Source organism: Canis lupus, chromosome 33 (assembly GCF_003254725.2).
Source record: "Canis lupus dingo isolate Sandy chromosome 33, ASM325472v2, whole genome shotgun sequence".
In the NCBI taxonomy this organism is placed as follows: domain Eukaryota; kingdom Metazoa; phylum Chordata; class Mammalia; order Carnivora; family Canidae; genus Canis; species Canis lupus.
Window position 1 is genome coordinate 23,749,948 of NC_064275.1, and position 18,624 is coordinate 23,768,571.

An 18,624-nucleotide genomic window follows, 5' to 3' on the forward strand; every position below is an offset into this window, starting at 1 on the left:
AACCTGAAAAGAAACTCATCATGGAGTTTTGAATCCCAGTCTTTTCACAGAAGTTTTTTGTTTGTTGTTATTTGTTTGTTTTTTACTGCTTTGCAGTAAAAACCTGGATCCCACCCAAAGGGACTGGTTTCTTTCAGTTCTCCCAAATGAAGACTGTTCTCACATTCTAGGACTAGAAGGCAATACTTGGCAATCATCTGGTTCTTCACTGCCCTGGTCTCAACATCCTTTCTCCCTCCTCCCAGAACTCCTAAGAGCTCTACCACATGGCTATATGACTCTTTATCAATCCAACCTTGTCAATGTCCTTTCTCCTCTTAGCACCCCAGCCTCCACTACCACCTCTACCATCTATGAAGTCAAACATGTATCTATCTAATGGACATTGCTATTTGCATGTCCCAGAGGCATCTCGAACTATTATTATTTCCTCCCTCAAAATTCTAATATATACCTAATGCTTGTTAGAAAAATGCCTACCTAATATAGGACTTCATATTCAGAGAGAAATCATCTTTAAAGATTTGTAAGAATTTCCTAAGACATTTAGATCCTTTTCCAAAACTGTAGTTCTAAGTTCATTCTCAGTGACTTACTCTTAAGAATTAGAACTGATAATTACAAACCTGAGCTCTCAATCCCCATCTTCTCATATGGGATATATTAATTTACTACCTGGTATCTTTTTTTTTTTTTAAGATTTTATTTATTTATTCATGAGAGACAAAGAAAGAGAGAGAGAGAGAGAGAGAGAGAGAGGGGCACAGAGACACAGGCAGAGATAGAAGCAGGGTCCATTCAGGAAGCCCAACATGGGACTCAATCCCGGGACTCCAGGATCATGCCCTGGGTTGAAGTCAGCGCTAAACAGCTGAGCCACCCAGGCTGTCTTGAGTGATGTTAGCCCTGCCAGAACAATTCAGAAGAACGGAAGTGGAGATTATGAATTAGGCAAGAAGAAATCATCTTTTTGGTGGCTAGAAGATTATGGGAGATCCTGAACCTGTGTATTTCTGCATATCTTCAGAAAACCTTCCTTTTTTGTTAAGGAAGGATCATTATTTTCAGCAATATATCACAGCTTTTTTGTTTTGTTTTTTTTAATGAAGCTATTCAAAATTAAGAGGAATCATTCTTCTCACTTTGGAAAATTTACAAAGCTTAAGACAAAGTTCTGAGAGAAATAAAACTTTAGAAAGTGTATTTCTTTTTTATAATAGAGGTTCAGTGTCTTTCTGGTTACCCAGACTTTGTGCTTAATGACTTCTCAATTGCTCTTTATCTGTAAAACCATTTATGATGATAAAACAGTTCTGAACAGCAACAGGGAGGAAAATCTATCCTCTGGGGTACACAGATAACAGTCTACTATCACTCCCAAGGCAGGATTAAGTGAGAGTGAGGGCAGACTATGATCAAAGTTTCCCCCAGACCAAAATCAGATAGAACCTTTATTCAAAAGTTTGACATTCTTCCTTTTCTGCTCTTTATCTTCATAAGCATTAAATGAGCTAATATTTATAAAGTACTAAAAACAGTGTCTGCTATACAGAGAAAACTATATAAATAAAGTAATCATGAGAAAAGGTTTAGGGGTTTTGTAAGGAGACCTTTGCAAACCAATCTCTATGTAATCCAGTGGTTCATGGAACAAATAATTCTGACCTTTACTTTCCTCCCTGGGGTATTATAATGTGTAGCATCTAATAACAAAAAGTCATGAGGATGCAAAATTCCATTATAAGAGTGCTGTGAACATAACAGATGTTCCATAATTTTATTTGAGAAGAGACAGGAAAAAGTAAAGACATGTCAAAACTAGACTAAAGATTAAAGACATAACAGGCAGTTTGCTATGTTAAAAAAAAAAAAAAAAAAGCAGCATGAACCTCAAAACTGGCTTTAGAAACAAAAGAGCTCTTATAAGTATTTTTTACAACGGCTTACAGTCCTTAACATAACCACCTGAGAAATAAGAGTCACTAAGGAGCCAATTTGCTAATTATGGTTGCTAAAACATTAGCTATGACTGACACAAACACATATAAATATATTACATTTACGTATCTACAAGAGGTATATCAGAATCATGGCTTAATACATAAGTACCTTCCCATATTATAGGCTTTGATATGAAAAAAAGAACTTCTAAGGGAATAATCTAAACAAAATTTAATGGAAAACGGTTAAACACTGGTATACTGGGAAATTATAGTTAAATGAAGTAAAAAGAACACTGGGCTTAGAAATCAAGAGGAATTATGGATCTAGGAACTTTAGATAGTATATACCAGAAATCTGAGGTCCAATATATTAAATGGACTTATCCAAAGTCATTTTTGTTTAGCTAAAAAGATTAAGTGCTTTATTATTTGCCCTGCCCTTTCATCCCAAACCAGTGAAGCAGAAATGTAAGGAAAATATTGAATCTGGGGGGAAGGGACAGTGAATGGGCAGAAAGTAGAAGGTAAAACAGAAGAAACTGACTTCTGCACTTCAAACTCCAATGAGCACAATGGCATTAGTTACTGTCATCTGAACAGAAAGACCAAAAGGGTTGGTGGATGCCCAGCACAAAGTCTCCTTTAATTATTATCCTTTGCTTTCACAGAATTACATATGATCATAAATAGTGACCACTTATAACAAGCTGTTTCCCTTTTCCCTCCAATACTTCTACTTAAAATGACATAATTTTCTACCCTCTAATAACAGGTGGAACTATCATGGGGCTCCAGGAGCACGTAAGGAACACAGAAGGTTTAAAATATATGTGTGTGTGTATATAAATACAGAATTAAAGACAAATATTCCAAAAGAGAAAAATTCTTAAAAATTCATTCCCTTTATCATTTCATAAACATTTTCTGACATAACTAATGAGATTCAATGATTATATCTTGAGCTCAGAATCACCAGGGCTCAATTAGCAAAACTTCTGCAAGTTGGGCTAGGGTAGGGGATAGGGTAGAGAATGATGACTATCACAATATTCAGTACGTACTTTCTGCAAGACCTACCTTCTCACCACTTGAGTAGAAGAAATAACGCAATCGGACTATGTTACAGTGGTCTAGCTTTCTCATGATTTGGAGCTCTCGGTTCTGAAAAGGAAACACATGAAAATATTTTTTAAAGGATAAATGCTATTCACCATATTGACTAAGATGCTAAGATTTCATAACATCAAACAATACAAAGAGGAGGCTATGGATATGTTTCCAAAAAGTATGGTCTGGGGGTGGGGACCTGGACAAAATAAGTAGGGAATAGGAGGTACAAACTGCCCACGTGTAAAATAAATAAGTCATGGAGATGAAAAGCAAAATATAAGGAATATAGTCTATAATACTGTAATATACTTATTGTGGTGAGAGTTTCATAATGTATATAATTGTTGAATCGCTATGTTGTACACCTGAAATTAATTTAATATTATGTCAACTATACTTTAATTAAAAATTTTAAAAATTAAAAAAATACCAAAAAAATTTTAAACAAAATAAAAAGTATGGTCTATAAGACCACTGCTAACCTGCGACTGATCTGTTAATAGTCTGTTACTAGTCTAGTTTCTACTATTCTGCAAGATACAGAATTGAACATAAGTGCTTAGAATGTTTTAGAGCAATTTGACAGAATCATTTCATATCTGTGAATCTTATAATAAAGAGTGGGGCTTACATTTTGTATTTTTTTAAATTTCACTTTTCTAGTAACTGATTTGTATTTTACAACAATATCACTCTTTGATGAGCTGGAAATATATATACTTATTATTTTCTATATATAGAAATATATTTTTTATTTATATATAAAAATAAAAATAAAAAATAAAAATATTTTTATTAAATAAGAAAAATATTTTCTATATATATAGAAATATATTTTCTATATATATTTCTAATATGTATTAGAAAAGCTTTCTAAGGTTTTAAATAAAATATAATATAATAAATATATATTTATTTAAAACCTTAGAAAGCTTTTTTTTTTTTAAGATGTTATTTATTCATGAGAGACACAGAGAGGGGGGCAGAGACATATGCAAAGCAAAAAGCTGGCTCCCTGCGGGGAGCCTGATGCAGGAATCCATCCCAGGATCACGACCTGAGCCAAAGGCAGACACTCAATCACTAAGCCACCCAGGTATCCCAGAACTGGAAATTTTTAAACTAATACTTCACCACTAATAGCTTGAGAAGCAGTGTGTATAATATGTAAGAGATAATCTGGAATGAACTATTACTACTGTAGTCTTTCACAAGTGTAATAAAAATCAAACTCCTTACTGAATAAATGAATTTGGGGGCAAAGGGCTCTGACAAGCCCTGCCATCTTCCAAGATATGGTTACAAAAAAAAAAAAAAAAAAAAAGGAAAGAAAAATCTGAGAACCTCATAAGAAGGGCTCAGTTGCTAAGTTAAAATATGGCATACTAGAAATTGTACAGTCCTGATAAATTTATAGACCACACAAATAATTTTTCCTTTGGGGAGTTTCAAAGTTATGTTCATTCTTCATGAAAAGAAAGCATTAAATAATATGATGCTTAAATAACAACATAAGTTTTTGCAGTCATAAAAAACAAAATAAGTTTCTGCAGTCATAAATTTGAAGAGTATATATTAACAAAGAAGATAAATTTTAGGGTCTCCTGCGTGGCTCAGTGGTTGAGGTTCTGCCTTTGGCTCAGGTCATGATCCTGTGGTCTTGGGATCAAGTCCTGCACCAGGCTCCCCACAGTGAGCTTGCTTCTCCCTCTGCCTATGTCTCTGCCTTACTCTCTGTGTCTCACTTGAATAAATAAAATCTTAAAAAAAAAAAAGTAAAAAATTCTTTTATAGAACATCAATCTTTCATCCCATTACTTGTTATAAAATGTTTATAGCTGAAGAAATAAGCAGACACCACACAATTATACAGTATAATTGCTTTGATAAAGATAGGTCACATTCTGAATTTTGACTGTGGTAGAGAAGAACACAAAAAACTTTAACCATTTCAAAACTATGTCTATTTGCATTTTAAACTGATGCTAAGTCTGGAAGTGTGTCTGCACTTTGCCAGTTCACATCTACGTAGCTAGTTTTGTGGAAGAACTGCTAGTAAGCTAAGACTCACTGCTCTCATGATGTGCATACATTTAAGATTGTTTTTCAACAGAGCCAACTATGTTAAAATAAGCTATTTTTCCGGACTCATTAAGAGAGTTATAAAAGAGAACTATTAAATTCTCAGATAATGGAAGTTGTATACGTTTATGGATACTTTTACTGGAAAGAATGCGTAAGTGAAGCAAATACATGGACCTTACTTTATCAGATTCTATTCTTTTTAAGTCTTAAATTTTCTCATCTTAAAATTCCCTATAAGGTCTAAAATATAAATTTCCCAGAGTAACATTTATAAGTATTAATCATGCCAACATTAGGCAAACAAAGTTAACGCCTGAATGAAAATAAATATACAACTATCACAAGCCTAGCCATTGTTACTGAGTCATTCTTTATTAATTCACTAATGGCATACTAATTCTATAGAGAACACAGCTATTCTACAAATATTGTGCATCTATTCTATGCTAGACATCGTTCATAGTGTTAAAGATATGGCAGTGAACAAGATAAAGTTCCTATCTTCATGAAACTTACAGTCTATGAAGGACAGTGAGGAAGAATGTATTTTCATATACCGTAAGGAGACAGAGTATAAAATGGACAAGCAGCTATATTTTGGATAGGGAAGTCAGAGTATACCTCACAAAGGAGGTAAGATCTGAACACAAATGTGTATGATATGATGATGAGAACCATGTGAAAATATGAGAGAAGAACACTGCAGCTTATAGGAACCTCCAAATGTAAATGGCTAGAGGTGGACGTGACACATTCAAGAAATAGCTAGAAGAATTACATGATTGTAGCACATTGAGTAAAGGAAGAGAAGAAAAGTTCAGAGAAAGTAGGCAGGGGGTAGGTCTATAACCTGTTTTAATCATGGTAATAAACTGAGTTTTACATTAAATGTAAAGGAAAGCCAATGCAGTTTTGATCAGGAAAATGACATAATCTGATTTACCCTTTTAAAAAGATCATTCTAAAAACTGAAGAGAATAAATTTGATGGTGAAAGTGGTTCAAGATTTCTGTTTTCTATCTTTGAAGTTTGAAATGTTTACTGGACATCCAAGTGAAAATTCCATGATTGTATTGAAGCTTGTATGTATCACCTTCATAAAGGAAACTTAAAGCAAGGGAACCCAACGGCATCATCTGGGGAAGAAGTTTAGACCAAAATACATAAATAAATATTCAGAGGTATGAGAAGGAGTAGATCACTTGGAGGAGTCAATGAAGTAGGATGAAAAACAGGAGAAAATGTTATCTTAGAAGCCAATTCAAAAACATTTTCAGAAAAAGGGAGTGACCATTTATGTGGACAGCTGCTGAAAGGTTGATTAAGATAAAAAGAGAAAACTGATAATTGCAAAGAGTAAATGCAGGATGCTTGTGACTCTTACAAAAGTGCTTTAGGGGGAACAGTGGTAAGGAAAGCCCGACTAGAGTAAATTACAGTGGGCCTGGAAGACACAGGGGAAGGAATAAGAAGTTAGAAAGTTTAAAAAGAGACAATATTTCCAGCTGTAGTGGAATAAATAGATGTGGCAAATCCACTCCCCTTCAAAACACCTATTAAAAGCTAGGGTTGTATATATAAAAAAAAAAAAAAAAAAAAAAAAAGCTAAGGGTTCCTAGGTGGCTTAGTTAAGTGTCTGATTCTTGGTCTTGGTGCAGGTCACAATCTCAGGGTCATGAGATACAACCCTGGGTGGGGCCAGGGTTCTTGTTCAGTGGGGAGTCTGCTTGAGAGTCTTTCTCTCCCTCTGCCCCTCTCCCAGCTCACACATGAGTGCGTAAGCTCTCTTCTTGCTCTCTCAAAAGAAAGAAATCCTAATTTTAAAAAGAGGACTACATTGTAGAAAACAAACATTTCAAGACTCTAGGAATCAAGGCAACAACAAATCAAGTAGCATTTAATCATGAAAAGCTGCTGGACACTGGAGTTGGGACAATAGGGATCAGCAGCCTTTTTTTTGCCAGAGGATGCTACTGTCTCCAACCACCACCGCCCAGCTCACAGGTTGAGGCAGTTTTACCAGGGCAGAGTTGGCCATGAAAACAAGGAATTTTGCTTGGAAGGGCACTACCATCATTTAGAAAAGAGAAAAACCCATGTCCAGTGGCACTGGCAGTAAAAATGGCAAATCTGATAAGAAACAAAGTAAGAAGAAAGCTCATAGTTCTGTTCCCCTGAGGATAAAGTCCCAGCTGGGGAAAATGACAGACTTGGCCTAACATTTAAGAAATGTAACAGGGAGATAGATCCTAGACATGAGAGGCCCAGCGGGGCTAAATAAGCCCTCCACATATTCCTGGCTGACTGAAAAGCTGTGCACACATGCAGGGGAATCCCAACAGGCCTCTGAGAAAGTAAAAGCTGAGGCCAAGTTAAAAGCTGGCCAAATTTTAAATGGACTCCTCCATCCATGTATAGAACAATAAAAAAATGATGGAAGCCTTATAAATTCAAGATGTTTTAAGCATAATCTCTAAACAATAACTGGTTTCCTACTAAACTATACAGACACAGCATCTGAAAAAAAAAATCAGGCTAAAAAATTAAAATTAGAATAAAAAAATTAAAACAGAATTAGGGGCTTCAAGTTGTGAAGGTATTCTACAGATTAGATGCAGATGAGTTACAAAAAAAAAAAAAAGAAAGAAAAAAAGGAAAATCCCAAAATAACAACCTTCAGAGGATTAAAAAACAAAAAACAAAATAATCAGAGTTCAGAGTTGCTACAATGTAGCATCTGAAAATGTCCAACTGTCAAAAATATAAAAACTTTTTTAAAAAGGAAGAAAAGAAAAAAGAAAAAAATGTAAGACATGCAGACAATAGAAAGAGCTGACCTACTCTTAGGTTAAAAAAAAAAAAAGCAGCTAACAGAAAGTGACTCTGGGTAGACACAGTTGTTGGATTTAGCAGACAAGAATACAAAGTAGCTATTCTATTGGAAAACATAAGGACCTAAAACTATAAAACTCCTGGAAGAAAACATAGGGAGTACATAAGTTTCCTGGCACTGGTCTTGGCAATGAGTTTTTAGATGTGACAGCAAAAGTAAAGGCAACAGCAGCAAAAATAAACAAGTGGGAACTACATCAAATTAAAAAGGTTTTGCAGAGCAAATAAAACCATCAATAAAATCAAAGGCAACCTATATAATGGAACAAAATATTTTTGAATCATATATGAGATAGGGGTTAATATCCAAAATATATAAAGAACTCAGACAACTCAATTGCAAAAAAACAAGTCAATTAAAAACTGGGCAAAAATCTGAATAGACATTTTTTGCAAAGAACATATAACAGCCAACAGATTAAATGAGATAGTGTTCAACATCACTAATCATCAGGGAAATGCAAATCAAAACCACAATGAGGTATCATTTCATACCTGTTAGAACAGCTATCATCAAAAAGATAAAGTGGTGGTAAGGACGTGGAGAAAAGGTAACCCTTGTGCACTGGTAATAGGAAATTAAATTAATGCAACTACTATGAAAAATAGTATGGAGGTTTTTGAAAATATTAGAAACAGAACTACCATGATCCAGCAATGACACTTCTGGGAATATACTGCAAAATTAAAATCATTATCTTGAAGAGACATCTGAACTCTCACATTCACTGACACCATCATTCACAAAAGCCAAGACATGGAAACAACCTAAGTATCCATCAACAGATGAATGGGTAAAGAAAATGTGATATAGACAGACAGGAATATCATCCAGCCAGAAGAAGGACAACCTTACATTTGCAACATGGATGGACCTTGAGGTCATTATACTAAGTGAAATAAATCAGGCCGAGAAAGACAAATACCATATATCACTTATACATGCGATCTAAAGAGTCAAACTCATAGAAAGACTATTCTCCAGGGGCTGGAGAGTAGGGAAAAGGGGAGATGTTGGTCAGAGTACAAACTTCTAGTTACAACATGAATAAGTTCTGAGAATCTCACCTACAGTGTGGTGACTATAGTTAATAATACCAAATATATATTTCTAAGTTGCTAAAAGAGTAGATCTTACACATTCTCATCACAAAAAGAAATGCTAAAAATTATAGGGATGCCTGGGTGGCTCAGCAGTTGAGTGTCTGCTTCAACTCAGGGCATGATCTCAGGATCCAGGATCAAGTCCCGTATCAGACTCCTTGTGGGGAGCCTGCTTCTCCCTTGGCCTGTGTCTCTGCCTCTCTCTCTCTCTCTCTCTTCTCTCATGAGTAAATAAATAAAATCTTACAAAAAAAAAAAAAGGTAATTATAAGGTGTGACAGTTAATGGCATGGTGGTAATCATTTTGCAATATATAAATACACCAAATGAATGTGTACACCTTAAACATACAGAATGTTTTATATCAATTCTATCTCAGTAAAGTGGGAAAAATTTTAAAATAGAGAATATATTCAAAGAGTTAAGGGAAATCATATATTAAAAAAAATTTTTTTAAAGATTTTATTTATTTATTCATGAGAGACACACACAGAGAGAAAGACAGAGAGAGAGAGGCAGAGGGAGAAGGCAGGCTCCGTGCAGGCAGCCTGATGCAGGACTCAATCCTGGTCTCCAGGATCATACCCTGTGGTGCCAAACCACTGAGCCACCCAGGCTTACCCCCACTCCATGTATTAAAAATTAAGGGAAAATATGGCAATTACATAAGTAGGAAATTTCAATACAGAATATACTAACTTCTAAAACCTGGAAATACTAGAAGTGAAAGTGTAACAAAGTGAAAGATTAACTGTGGGCACAAGATAAGATTTGAGATGACATTTTAAAAAAAATCTGTGAACTTAAAAATAGAGAAACAGAAATTATCCAGCTGAAAGAACAAAATGAAAAAAAGACTGCAGAAAAATGAAGAGGGCCTCAGAAACCTCATGTAGGATAATAGTACACCTACCAACATATGTATAAAGGCAGCATCAAAAAAGAAAAGAGTAAAAAGAAAACGGAGAAAAAATATTTGAAGAAATAACTGCTGAAAACACCCAAAATTTGATGAGCAACACTACTCTATTAACCACAAAGCTTAATGAACCCTAAGCTAAATGAGCCCCGAAAGGATAAATGCAAAGCAATTCACATCTAGGCACATCACTTTTGAACTGAAGACAAAAAGAAAAAAAATCATGAAAGCAGTAACAAAAAGAAGGCTTATAATATACATGGGAAAAACAATAAACAGCTGATTAATCATCAGACTGATGAAGGCCAGAAGGCAAAAAATAAGATAAAATTTAAAAATCCTGTCAACCAGGAAGGCTATATACAGAAAAATTATTTTTTGAACATGAAAGGAAAAATACATTCCCGGATTTATTTTTTAAATCATTTTTTAAAACATTTTATTTATTTGAAAGAGAGAGAGAGCACAAGCGGGGGGAGGGAGAGAAGCAGCAGAAGGAGAGGGATAAGCAGGCTCTCCGCTGAGCAGGGAGCCCAACATAAAGCTCAAACCCAGGACCCCAAGATCATGACCTAGGCCAAAGGTAGACACTTAACCAACTGAGCCACCTAGGCCCCCCTCCAGATTGATGTTTAATTGGAGAATACTCTACAGAAGGCCTGACTTTAAGAAATACTATGAGTGTTTCTCAGACTGAAAAGAAATGACATCAGGAGGTAATCTGATCCACAAGGAGAAAGGAGATCACAGAAATGGTAAATATAAATAGGAACATATAAAAGACTATATAAATATATTTTTCTTCCCTTAATTTCACCAAATACGTATATTGAATAAAGCAATTACAAAAAGTGTTTTATTAAGTTTATCACATAAATAGATGTAACACACATGACAATAATGGTAGGAAAAGGGGGACGAGAAAATGCAGCTCTATCTGTGAAAAGGTGCTATGTTTTACTGAATTTAGTATAACCTGAATCAGACTGAAATGCACATTGTGATTCCTATAGCAACCACTAAGAAAATAATTTTTGTAATGCTAAAACAAACAAATAAAACAAAACACAACCCTGGACCCTACAATGGTACCTTAAAAAATGAAGGCAATACATGAGAGCAGAGGAACAAAAACATAAGAGATAAACAAAAGAAAGAACACCATGGCACAGGTAACTCCAACCATAACAAAAACCACACAATATGTAATTAACTAAGGACACAATCAAAGGGCAGAGATTGTTAGACTGGATAAGAAAGAAAACTCCAACTACATTCTCTACAGTGCACACATACCTTAAATTCAAAGACAGAAATAGCTTGGAAGTAAAAGGATGGAAAAAGATGTATCATGCAAACAGCAACCAAAAGAGATCTAGAATGGCAATGTTATTAACAAATCAAATCCTGAGAGCTAGAGATTTTCCTATGTCCTATCAGATAAATCACTTCATATTCTAATTCTTTCTAATTAGCTTCATCTTATCTTCCACTCATAACCAATGTAGTCATAACTAGATTCCACTTCTCACTCTTTCTGACCATATTATTTCATTCCCAATTCTAAGCCACTGATCACACCATCACTGGAATGTCTGCACCCTCCCTCCCACCTACACACATTCTACCCATCCTTAAAGTTCCTATTTAACTCCCACCTCTTTCACAAGGCCATTCCTAGCTGCTCTAACTCACCCTAATCTCTGATCTCTTATTTCCTGCAGTATCTACAAATCTTTTGGAATTTATCATATATTCTCTTGGTTTTATTTTTGCAAACTATACTTCAATGGTGTCATACAAAAGAATACTTTTCAAAAAGTATCCTACAAAAATCAGATACTACATTCTAGTAACTGTAGAGAAACACACATCCACACCCACACAACTTGTCCAACTAACCTACTATGTAAGTGCCTTATCAGGAAAGATGAATTTTTTTGTATATCATTCTGTATTAGTCACAGAGCTCTCAAAGTTCTGGTTACTTTGTCTTTCACAGAGTAAATTCCCTGTTTCTGTAATTGCTTCTACCTTACAACTTGCCAGTATTTTCCAAATTGTGGGTTCAGCCAATCAGGATTGAGAATGGGGTGGTAAGGAGAAGAGAAAAGAATAAGAACTTTAATATAGTAAGATTAAGGACTTTTTCACCAAACTTGTTTCAGTTATTTTTCTGTGCACTGGACTGCAACGTAAAATGTATTCCTTACCATAGGATCATAATTAAAAATTTAAAATCCATTTTAGAAAAACAATCTGTCATTGCTTCTCGGCTTTTTGGCTACAATCAAGTGTAGAAAAACAATGTCTATATAAATGCAATTTTTTCCAATATAGGAAAGATTAAAAAAAATTATAATTAAACTACATTCTTATTTAACATTCCCATCTAAAAAAAGAAATACTCAAGATGGAATAAATACCATACCTGTATAAGAAAACCTGAAAGCCACATTTAAAGGAAAAAATTATTCTTTTGGTTTAACCAATAGCGATTAAGATATATCCTCCACTAAACAGAGGCTATGGTTCATTTTCACATCATTTGATACCTCATACTTTAAAAAGTGGGGGGAGGTGTGTGTGTGTGAAAACCTCTCAGGAGCTAAAAAGCATTCAGTCAAAGGATTCCCAAAAGGGTACTTTATGCACCCTTATGTGAAGTTCAATAAAGGAAAAGCTAACTTTTAGGTGAATTAACAACCAGCAAGCTTAATAATACTGTGGATATGGCTATCATCTTTTCTTCACCAAATTTCATTCTACTGATCTTTCCTACCATAGAAAGCTCCACTTTCATAAAATACAGTAAAATAGGATTGACTTCAAAAGTTCTGCTTAAAAAAAAAAAAAAAAAGTTTTGCTTCAAGGACTATTTTTCCAAAACACATCCTCTTCTTCAAAAAGGAATTATCCAAGGGTGTCTGAGTGGCTCAGTCAAACGTCTGACTTGGTCTGGGCTCAGGTCATGATTTCAGTGGTCATAAGATTGAGCCTCAAGTCCAACTCACACTGAGCACAAGTGTTGGCTTAAAATTCTCTCTCCCTCTCCCACTGCCCTTCCCCCACTTTCTCTTGTGCATGCATGTTCTATCTCAAATAAAATAAATAAAATCTTCCTTGAAAAAGGATTATCCAAAGTTCCATCAACCATCCTTTGTAATCACACTAGGGCTGAAAAATTGTTTAATCCATCTCTAAATCTTTGATTCCACAGTAAATTCAGATGCCCCCAAATACCCTACAATTGGCTAGAATATCATCTCAAAATAACTCCACATGTAAAACAAATATTCTGAATGTGTCAGAGCCAGGGCTCTGAGTGTATGAAAATTCACAGTCCTTAAAGGTTTCATATTCTAATGGGTAAGCCAATCCAACAATTACAATACAACGTGAAAACTCTAGCTCATTCACAAACTGCTACAGGTAAATGGGGATTGGACCTAAGAAACAGTGGCTTAATTAGTACCTTGAAAAATTCTGGAAAGGGACCTTAATTCTGGAAAGTGGAAAGTCTTAAATACAGCAGTAAAGGTTTGAATACTACAAGCCATAAGGAACAACCAATCTGCTCTAAGCAAGAGATTTGTTTTGGGAAGATCACTGGTTAATAAAATAATTTTTTTAAAGAAGATAAATTAAAAAAAAAAAAAAAAAAAAGAAGATAAATTAAACTAGGCCCTGCACTGAGGTAGAAAGAGTAAAGATAGAAGGAAGAGAATGGCAGATCAACTGAGAGGCAGATCAAGAGTTATTTGATTGCCTGCTGCCATGGGTTTGGTAACTGAAAAGAGGGGAGTGATAACTATCAAGCTTCTGACTCATGTGACTATAAACATGACATAGAGTTCACTAGCCTAGGAGGCTGTTTTGGAAGACGGAAGGAAGGAGTTCAGTTTGGGACACATTTATTGAAATGACTGAAGGACACAGATATGGAATGGTCCAGAAAGCAATCTAATATGTTCATTTTATCCTCTAGTAAGAGGCCTACATGGTTCTTGAAGCCACAGGAGTAGATTAAAATTGCCTGTAAAATACGAAAAAGTAGTAGCCAGAGTTTCCAGCAACAGAAAAGTCTACAAAGGACACTAATAAACTAGTCAGGCAATAGAACCTAGGCAGTGGTGTCACATAAGCCCCATGACAGAAAAGACATTCCCAAGAAGATCCTGGAGAATATCAACATGTAGGCAGACAGATGAAAAGCAATCATACAAGAAACCGAGAATGTGTAAGGCTGTAAAAGATAAACCACCAAACTAATACTCTAGTGCTGCAAGGGTATTATTATAAGGGTCTGCAAATATTTTCTATAAAGGGCCAGATTATAAATACTTTGGCTTGCAGGCCATAGTCTCTATTGCAACTACTTAACTCTAGTGGAAAAGCAGTCAACAACGATATGTAAAGAAATGGGTGTGTCTATGTTCCAATAAAACTTTATTTACAAAAATAGGCAATAGGTGCACAGTTAGCCATCTCCTGCTCTAGAAGCCAAGGAAAGAAAGCTCCTTATATATTCAATCTCTTTTGTATTTAGTATATATATATGTATATATATATTTTTTAAATGTACTATCTATATCTATATAGATAGATATAAACATACAGAGGACTTTCTTTTTTTATATATAAATTTATTTTTTATTGGTGTTCAATTTGCCAACATATAGAATAAACACCCAGTGCTCATCTCATCAAGCGCCACCCTCAGTACCCGTCACCCCCACCCCCCACCCACGTCCCCTTCCACCACCCCTAGTTCATTTCCCAGAGTTAGGAGTCTCTCATGTTCTGTCTCCCTTTCTGATATTTCCCACTCATTTTTTCTCCTTTCTAGAGTGGACTTTCTAATTTCAACTAATCTTCTAGAAATTTAGAATAACATTTTTCTTTGACATTACTATAATTAGATAGTATATAAATAAAAAATCTAAATTGTAAATTATAGTTCTAAAATACTGCTCAGGAGGCTTAAAATTTTCTACAAAGAAATCCCACTTTTTTAAAAAAAGATTTATTTATTTATTCATGAGAGACACACAGAGAGAGGCAGAGGGAAAAGCAGGCTCGCTGCAAGAAGCCAGATGTGGGACTAGATCCCGGATCCCAGGATCATGCGCTGAGCCAAAAGCAGACTCTCACCCCGCTGAGCCACCCAGGCATCCCAAAATCCCAATTTTATAGGAAAAATAAACAGGATTCATGCATGCAAATTTTCCCCCTCAGTTGTACAAACAACTTGCCCAGCACATTAAAAGGAAAGGGAAACGACAGAAAGGATGCCTGGAGAGCCTAAAGGACTTCTATTCCCAGCCAGCTAATATGGATTGAAGTAAATATTAAAATGAGGGTTCTTAAATGCTTAGTGGTCAGAGGCCTAAGCGTGTAAGTCAACTCTAACTTAACCTACAACACTGATTTAACCTTGTATCTCTGAAAGTCAGTAAAAATATTATTATTCCCTAACAATGACGGTGCCAAAAACTACAGGATTACTAAGAATCAAGAGCCAGGTACCCTGCTAAGAGCTCCATCTTCCTGACTTCATTTAATCCTCTCCACAAACCAACTGAGTAGGCAACAATATGAATTCCCACTTAGAAAGGGGGTGAAGGCATAGTGAGATTAAGGAATTTGCTGGCAAAGAATAGGCACAAGATTTAAACCAGGTGAGTCAGATTCCTAAGCCAATGCTCTTAACTACCAAGACAAAATGTAACTCAACTCCATCAACTTCATTTATTACTATATGCTTGAGGAATACATTGACAATAAACCAGGACCTCGTACTGAAAGCACTTACAATTCAAAAATGAGACAAAGACACAAGTATCAAATAATGATACCACATAAGAGAAAATGTTAAGTGCCTTCGGAGGTATCAAAAAAAAAAAATGTGAGAGTTCTGAAAAGATAACACTTCTTCATTAAATTTAAAAGGTTTTTCATGAAAGCGTACACAATTAAGTTGGATATTAACTAGCAATTCCTCCCTTGGACCATAAGCTTTTCTGAATACACCAACAAAAACTCAAAAACTCCTTTCTTCCTTACTAAAAATAAACTAGAAAGGAGATATATTATCCTATATACCACCAGAATACAACTCAACTAAAATCTCACGCTACTACAGGGATTATGCCAATATGCTATAATTATGGTTTCCACAAAAATAGATGATCAGTTGGTCACTCTTTGAAATGCTTTCTCCACAATTTCTCCTTCCTCCCTAGCCAAATACATTGTTTCTTTTGCTAGTTCTTCCTAATCTTCCTATTTTCTAAACAATGGAGTAGACAGAACTTGGTCTCTCACCGCTTTTCAGTACCTATTTGATCTCTTCCAATTTCAGGACTTTAAAGGCTGATGATGACTCCCAGTTTTGTATCCCCAGACTAGATCTGTCCTGTGTACTCCAGAATCTTTTAGCCAACTGACTACTTACCAATTCTCCTATGTCTAATATACATCTCAACTTGACATGTCATGAGCAAAATTCCTGATCTTCCTTAAACTTGCTCCACCCATATCCTGTCTCAATTATTGACAATCTCACTCATCCAGCTGCGCAGATTAAAAATTTTAAAATCTTGAATCTTCTTTCTCTCTGACCTCACCTTCAATCTATCAAGAAATACTGTTGGTTCCACCTTCAAAATATATCCAAAAGGCATGTGGCTGGCTCAGTCAGTAAAGCATATGACTCTTGTGAGTTTGAGCCCCATGCTGGGTATAGAGGTTACTTAAAAACAAAATCTTAAAAAATGTGTGTGTGTGTGTGTATGTGTATATCTCCAGGATTTTTTTTTTAATCTCCAAGATTCTAAGCAATTAATTGTGCTCTTAGGCATTTAGCCCACTGAAGTGGAAATTTATGTTCACACAAAAACCTACAAATGAATGTTCATAGCTGTATGATTCAGAATAGCTACCAGATGTCTTTCAACAGGTAAATAGATAAACCGTAGTATACCACACTATGAAATACTATACTCAGAAGAAAAAAAAAACTGTGATATATGCAGCAATTTTAATTAAGCTCCAGAGAATTATGCTGAGCAAATAAAGCCAATTCCAAAAGGTTACATACAGTATTTGATTCCACTGATAGACCATTCTTGAAATAACAGAATTATAGATATGGGGAACAGACTACTGGTTGTTGCAAGGGTTTAAACCACAGGTTAAGAATGGAGGAATGGCAGGGAGAAAAATGGTTATGGTTATAAAAGGGCAATATGAAGATCCTTGTGATGATGGAACTGTTCTAGTGAATACACAAAATTAGAAATGTTAAAACTGTATAAAAGTACACACACACAAATCAGTACAAGTAAACCTGGGGAAATCTCAACAAGACTGGTGGATTGTATTAATGTCAATATACCAGGTGTGATATTGGTACTATAATTTTGCAAGATGTTACCATTGAGGGAAACGGTAAAGGGTCCACAGGATCTCTCTGTGTGATTTCTTACAGCCGCAGGTATATTTACAATTATCTCAATATAAAAAATAATAAAAATACGTGTGTGTGTGTGCGTGTGTGTGTCTCCCCAAGATATTATCATTTCCCACCACCTCTCTAGTCTAAGTCTTCCAGCTTACCTGTGTTCAGCTATATGGTCTTTCAGCTTCCCTCTGCTGACCTTCCATCTACATTCAACAAAGCAGGCACTGTGATCTTATGTTTTAAAATATAAGATATATAAAATATAAGAAGCCCTTCCTTTGCTCCCCACTTTGAAGAGAGTTAAAGCCAAAATACTTACTATGTCTAATGAGGCTTTACTGACTACCCTACCCACTAGATAAAACATTTGTAGATTAATCATCTGATAAGGGATCTGTATCCAGAAAAAAGAACTCTATTCAACAATAAAAAGACAAATAAAATGAGCAAAGGAAGGACTTCTGGTCTCCAGTCTAGTATGTAAGGAGCTCAGGAGTCATTCCTTTCATCTTCATAACAAGAGAAGAGCTAAACAAACTGAAAAATCAACAACTCTTCTTAAATCTTAAGAATTGAGGTGACATGGTAAAACTACTGCCCTAAAACCTGGAGACAGACAGGCAGATACACAGAATCACAGCTTATTGAAGCAGAGGCCCAGGAGTAGAAATTGCCTATAGAGCCAGTACCAGTAGAGGAAAACTAAACTGTAATTGACATAGGAGCAGTATGAACAAGTCTAGGAGTTAAAAGCTCCAGAGAGGACCCCATACTTGTCTCAGTTTTATCTCTAGGAGCCCTACCAGGTTCTCACAGTGAACATCTAGGAAAAACCTACTGGAAACAGAAAGGTAGCCATTTACAAACAGGCCCCGAGTATTCTGTTCTTAACACCTGCCTTCAAGGAAAACTATTCTAAACTAATTGAACTGGGGGAAAAGAAATACTCAACTCTAGCCTTCTCTAAACTTAGAAGTGGGGAAAGAGAAATACCCAATTCTAATCTCATCTAGCTTTCCATGTGCAAGAAGTTAGTTATAAAACTCCAGCCCCCTCTAGCTTTCTCACCTCACCTATGAGGGAAGAGGAGGAACAAAAAACTGAAA

General features: G+C 35.4%; 1 protein-coding gene across 4 annotated transcripts in view; it reads right to left on the reverse strand.

Moving 5' to 3' along the window:
* Positions 1-18,624, reverse strand: part of GSK3B (glycogen synthase kinase 3 beta) — a 201,296-nt gene that overhangs the window by 102,199 nt on the left and 80,473 nt on the right. For all 4 annotated transcript variants that reach the window (XM_025476202.3, XM_025476193.3, XM_049105557.1 and 1 more), the window contains exon 3: positions 3,021-3,104. In XM_025476202.3, the coding sequence (XP_025331987.1) occupies positions 3,021-3,104 (84 nt within the window). The remainder of the gene's footprint in view (positions 1-3,020; positions 3,105-18,624) is intronic.